Source organism: Adiantum capillus-veneris, chromosome 16 (assembly GCF_014529385.1).
Source record: "Adiantum capillus-veneris isolate H3 chromosome 16, ASM1452938v2, whole genome shotgun sequence".
Lineage (NCBI taxonomy): Eukaryota > Viridiplantae > Streptophyta > Polypodiopsida > Polypodiales > Pteridaceae > Adiantum > Adiantum capillus-veneris.
The window spans coordinates 59,057,940-59,062,153 of NC_140946.1; the positions used below are offsets into that span (position 1 = coordinate 59,057,940).

The window sequence follows — 4,214 nt, forward strand, 5'->3', positions numbered from 1 at the left end:
GCATTTCACTCGCCATAGCCATGTCTATCAGAGACTCTATTCGCTTCCACGCCAGGCTCTACAATGCAATCCTCTAGCAATGTACATTGAAGAATAGACCATGGACGGTAGGCCAACACGTCTAAATCATGGCTTTGAAAAGCCTAGAGAAGCAATAGACAACACTGTCATGAACAAAAAGGAGGGCACAAAAAGGACCATACCATACACAAATTTGAAGTTCAACTTCTTTCCACACACACACACAAAGAGAGAGAGAGAGAGAGAGAGAGAGAGAGAGAGAGAGAGAGAGGACATATCAAAATTGGCATAATTATGTATGTTGTATGAAATTAAATAGACTAGAATAAAATGGTAAGATTATAGATTGTGTATAGTCTTACGAAGCTACATAACCTATGAATGGATGTGAATTCAATGATTTTTCTTGTTAAAATTGAGGCACTTGGAGAAGAGCAGAGCTCCTCAATAGATGACTGTTATAAGACACGTTGTAGGTTCATTAAACTATTGTAGATTCATGTATTTGGTGTAATGGCCTTCATTTGGACTCAAATGGATCAATCACGTTAGACTAAAAATGAACTCAACTAATTCACACCCATTTGGACTCAACTAGGCTAATTGCAAAATTTAACAAAACATTATTGACCTTATAGCACTTGATTGGATTTCCTTGCCCCTAATTTTGCTTGATTGGGCTCAACTCGGCACACGCAGTTGAATTGACCAACACTACTCAACTAGACACAACTGGAATCGATTGCCTTAACCGAGATTGTGCAATCAATTGGGCTCAATCTAGCCTAATTTCACTTAAATTATATGGGCCTTATATAACAAGTGACTTCAATGTTTCAATGTATTACACTCAAATTCATGTAATTGAACACTCAATTAAACTCAAATGTAGTTGTTTGTACCTAATGGCATGAGTTGAACTCACTTGGCCTCAATTTGATCAACATCTATATAGTTGGACCTAAGTGCCATTGTTCTCACCGAATTGCACTTTGGTATACTTGCGATTGAATGCAATCACAAATGAATGAATTCCAATTAAACAAAATTGGATTGCACTCTCTTGACAAGATGTTGACTTGACTAGACCAAGAGTAGACACAAATGACATTATTGTATGGTCTTAGGTACCCCCAATATAGGGAGGGGGTAAGCATGCACGTGCGTGCACAATACACACACACATAGGGAATACAAGTGCATTTATTTACACAAGGAAGAAGAAGACGAGATGTTTTAACGTATAAGAAGGAACGTTCCCAAAAGAGACCTCAAGGATCTATGCTGTTTGTGTGTGAGTGTGTGTGTGCGAGAGAGAGAGAGAGAGAGAGAGATTCAAAGCCATGCAATCCTCTAGCAATTTACATTGAAGAATAGACCATGGTAGGCCAGCACTAAAGCATGGCTTTGAAAAGCCTAGAGAAGCTAATAGACACCACTCATGAACAAAAAGGGGTGCACACAAAGACCAATATACTATACACAAATTGTAAGTTGAACTTCTTTCCACACACACACATAAACTAGAATAAAATGGTAAGATTATGGATTGCGTAGTAGTCTTACAAAGCTACATAAGCTATCATGAATGGATGTGAATTCAGTGACGATGCTTGCTGAAATTGAGGCGCTTGGGGAGAAGAGCAGAGCTCCTCAACAGACGACTGCTGTAAGACACGTTGGTTGACGTGTTGAGCATGGGGCCTAGTGACTTATAATTACTCTTCTGCAACAAGCTGGGTTCCATGACTGTGCTTATCTTCGTTGTTGTCGTTGTCATCGCCGTTGTCGTTGCCACTGAGGACATCGCATCCTTCATCCATATTGTCGCCAATGCTGACACTGATGACGTTGTACTTCCCACCGCCCCCGCTGTTGTCGACATGATGTTAGCCGCACAGCTTTGGCTTGCTCCCGAGCTGCAGCTTGTCACTATTGCCATTGATGATGGTATCGGAAACATTGGAAAATGTGAATTATGCATGCTGTAATTGTAGCTTATGGAGCTGTTCCCCACATTATTGCAGCATTGCATCATCAGCCTGCTCTCCATTGGGTCCACAGGCGCCGCCGGCGGAGGGCGACGCCACCGTGGCAAGGGCCCTGCTACAAGGAGGGTTTGCAGAAGGGGCCCAGCTTGCATCACTGATTGTAGAAGCTTGCCTCTCTCTGGCAGTGATCTAAGCATCACCTCTGGGTCAGCCTCTGGGGGCTCTGGGAGATGATTTGGAGCTCCGTCCAGGGCGCTATGATCGACATAGTCTGTCGCGATGCCTTGTGACAAAGAAGACGCGATGGCGGGGAAGACATTGCGTAACCTCAAGTCTCCTGCATACTCTGATGCTAGCCATGGAGTTTCCATTGATAAGCCAAGCTGGTCTATACTGTTTAGGTTAATTAGAGAGGTTGTTGCTTCCTCTTCATGTACTGCATCTAGCTGCTGATCCTCAATACTCATATTGGCTGACCCATTTCCACCATCAGTACGTGACAAGAACTCATTCAAATCATTTTCCACCGTTCGACGGTTATGCTCATTTACCTGGCCGTTAAGCATCAGTGTGTGATATAGAGTAGGCTTTGTGAGCTCCTCTTGGTGCAGCATCTGCGGCATAACTATGCCATCATTAATATCTCTTGCCGGCGGCGCTCCCCATTGTCGCATCAGCACCGGCGCTTCAGTGATCTGCTGCAGAACATCGGTAATGCTGAATTCATCATTGGACTCAGACTGTTGCCCTTGAAAGCCAGCTAATTGCACCTCTTGCTCCAGCAGCACATTAGCCTCAGAGAAGATTGCAGACTCTTGCTGCATGTGCTCGTGATCGGAGTGTTGATCCATCTCCATCGATACCACCGCTGCCTGCAGGCCGGCGCCGTCCCCTCCGCCAACCACACCCTTGCCACAAAGAAGTGGCGACAAGTTGTTGCTCTGCACATCAGGATAGATAGGCCTCAATGCAGGCAAGTCATGAAGGTCCCAATGCAGGTCTGAGAGATGTGTTTTTGATGCATCTAGCATAGAGACACAATCCAACTGCATGTGTTGTCCTGGGGATGATGAAGCTTTTGAGGAATGCTGTATGTGCAGACTATATTCGTGCGCATCTCCACCAGGCATTCCATGCGCATTCAGCGCGGCTCCGCTACTCACCAAAGCCGCGGCGGCTGCATCTGCATTGGATAGCCAGCCTGTCGATGAGAAGAAGCTCATCCCTTTGAGCTTCACCACTTCCTCTCTGGCAGCATCCCTCTCTTGCCTTACATTATTGAGAAGATTTTTGGTAAGGCAGAGCTCGCTTTCGTAGAGCTTCGCTTGCGATCGCGCACTCTCAAGCTCCATTGTTGTCCTTGTCAGCAGTTGCTTAAGATCTAATTCCGAGCTCTGCATTAGCCAAGAAAAAGGGGAAATCTTTTAATCTCTCTCTCTCTCTCTCTCTCTCTCTCTCTCTCTCTCTCTCTCCGACTACACACACACACACCGATACCTCTGCAGATATCTCCAGAGTTGATTGGAACGATGCAGGTGGTCGAGGCTCTTCGAAAAGAGCAGCAACCGAGTCATCCATTTCTTCTGAGTTGGAAGCTTCCATTTGTCCTCGCCACACCTGCGTAAGGTTGTGGAGAAGCAAAGCAACTAATTGCGTGCGCGCATGTGTGTATGTGTCTACTATGAGAGAGATAGAAAAAGAAAGAGAGAGAGAGAGAGAGAGAGGGAGAGAGAGAGAGAGGAACTCGAGGAGGAGGAGGTGGTGAAGGAGAAGAAGGTGTGTGCGAGCGCCTGCACGCACGGTAGACGATGAAGGTTGGTGCTACGAAGGCAGTAGCTGCGCGAAATCGCGGCATATTAGGTGACCTTAGTCAGGGATGCTTTTTGACGGGCATTTTACCTGTTTTGGGGTATTTAAGAAAAGAGACATTTTACCCGGCTTTCAAGTGGTAATTAAACTGGGCTTTTAAAATTTTCAACAAGGAAAATTTTACGATCAGCTAAGTTCCACGTTGGAATTTTAGAAAATATTGCACCTAATGAAACACTTATGGAAAAAAATACCTTAGGCTTAAGAGTGTGAAAATCAAACTTTTTTAACAAGGAGAAATCGTTGACGCCCAGCTAGCTTTAAAAAGGTTTTTCCACTTGGAAAACTCCTTTTCTCCATGTGAATGTGAAAAACTCTTTTTCCACATAGGAA

General features: G+C 44.7%; 1 protein-coding gene across 1 annotated transcript; it reads right to left on the bottom strand.

Annotated features, from left to right (window-relative positions):
• Positions 1 to 1,621: 1,621 nt before the first annotated feature.
• LOC147439119 (uncharacterized) lies at positions 1,622 to 3,590 on the bottom strand. Its single transcript, XM_086483972.1, has 2 exons — positions 3,500 to 3,590; positions 1,622 to 3,393 (listed from the first exon to the last, which is right to left on the bottom strand). Exons 1-2 carry the CDS (start codon positions 3,588 to 3,590, stop codon positions 1,622 to 1,624), a joined length of 1,863 nt encoding a protein of 620 aa, XP_086340098.1.
• Positions 3,591 to 4,214: the final 624 nt, after the last annotated feature.

Coding starts and splice junctions, on each gene's coding strand:
- LOC147439119 (XM_086483972.1), bottom strand. CDS start 3,590: ATGGATGACTCGGTTGCTGCTCTTTTCGAAGAGCCTCGACCACCTGCA. Junction 3,394..3,499: donor ATCTGCAGAGGTATCGGTGT/GTGTGTGTGTAG, acceptor GCTCGGAATTAG/ATCTTAAGCAACTGCTGACA.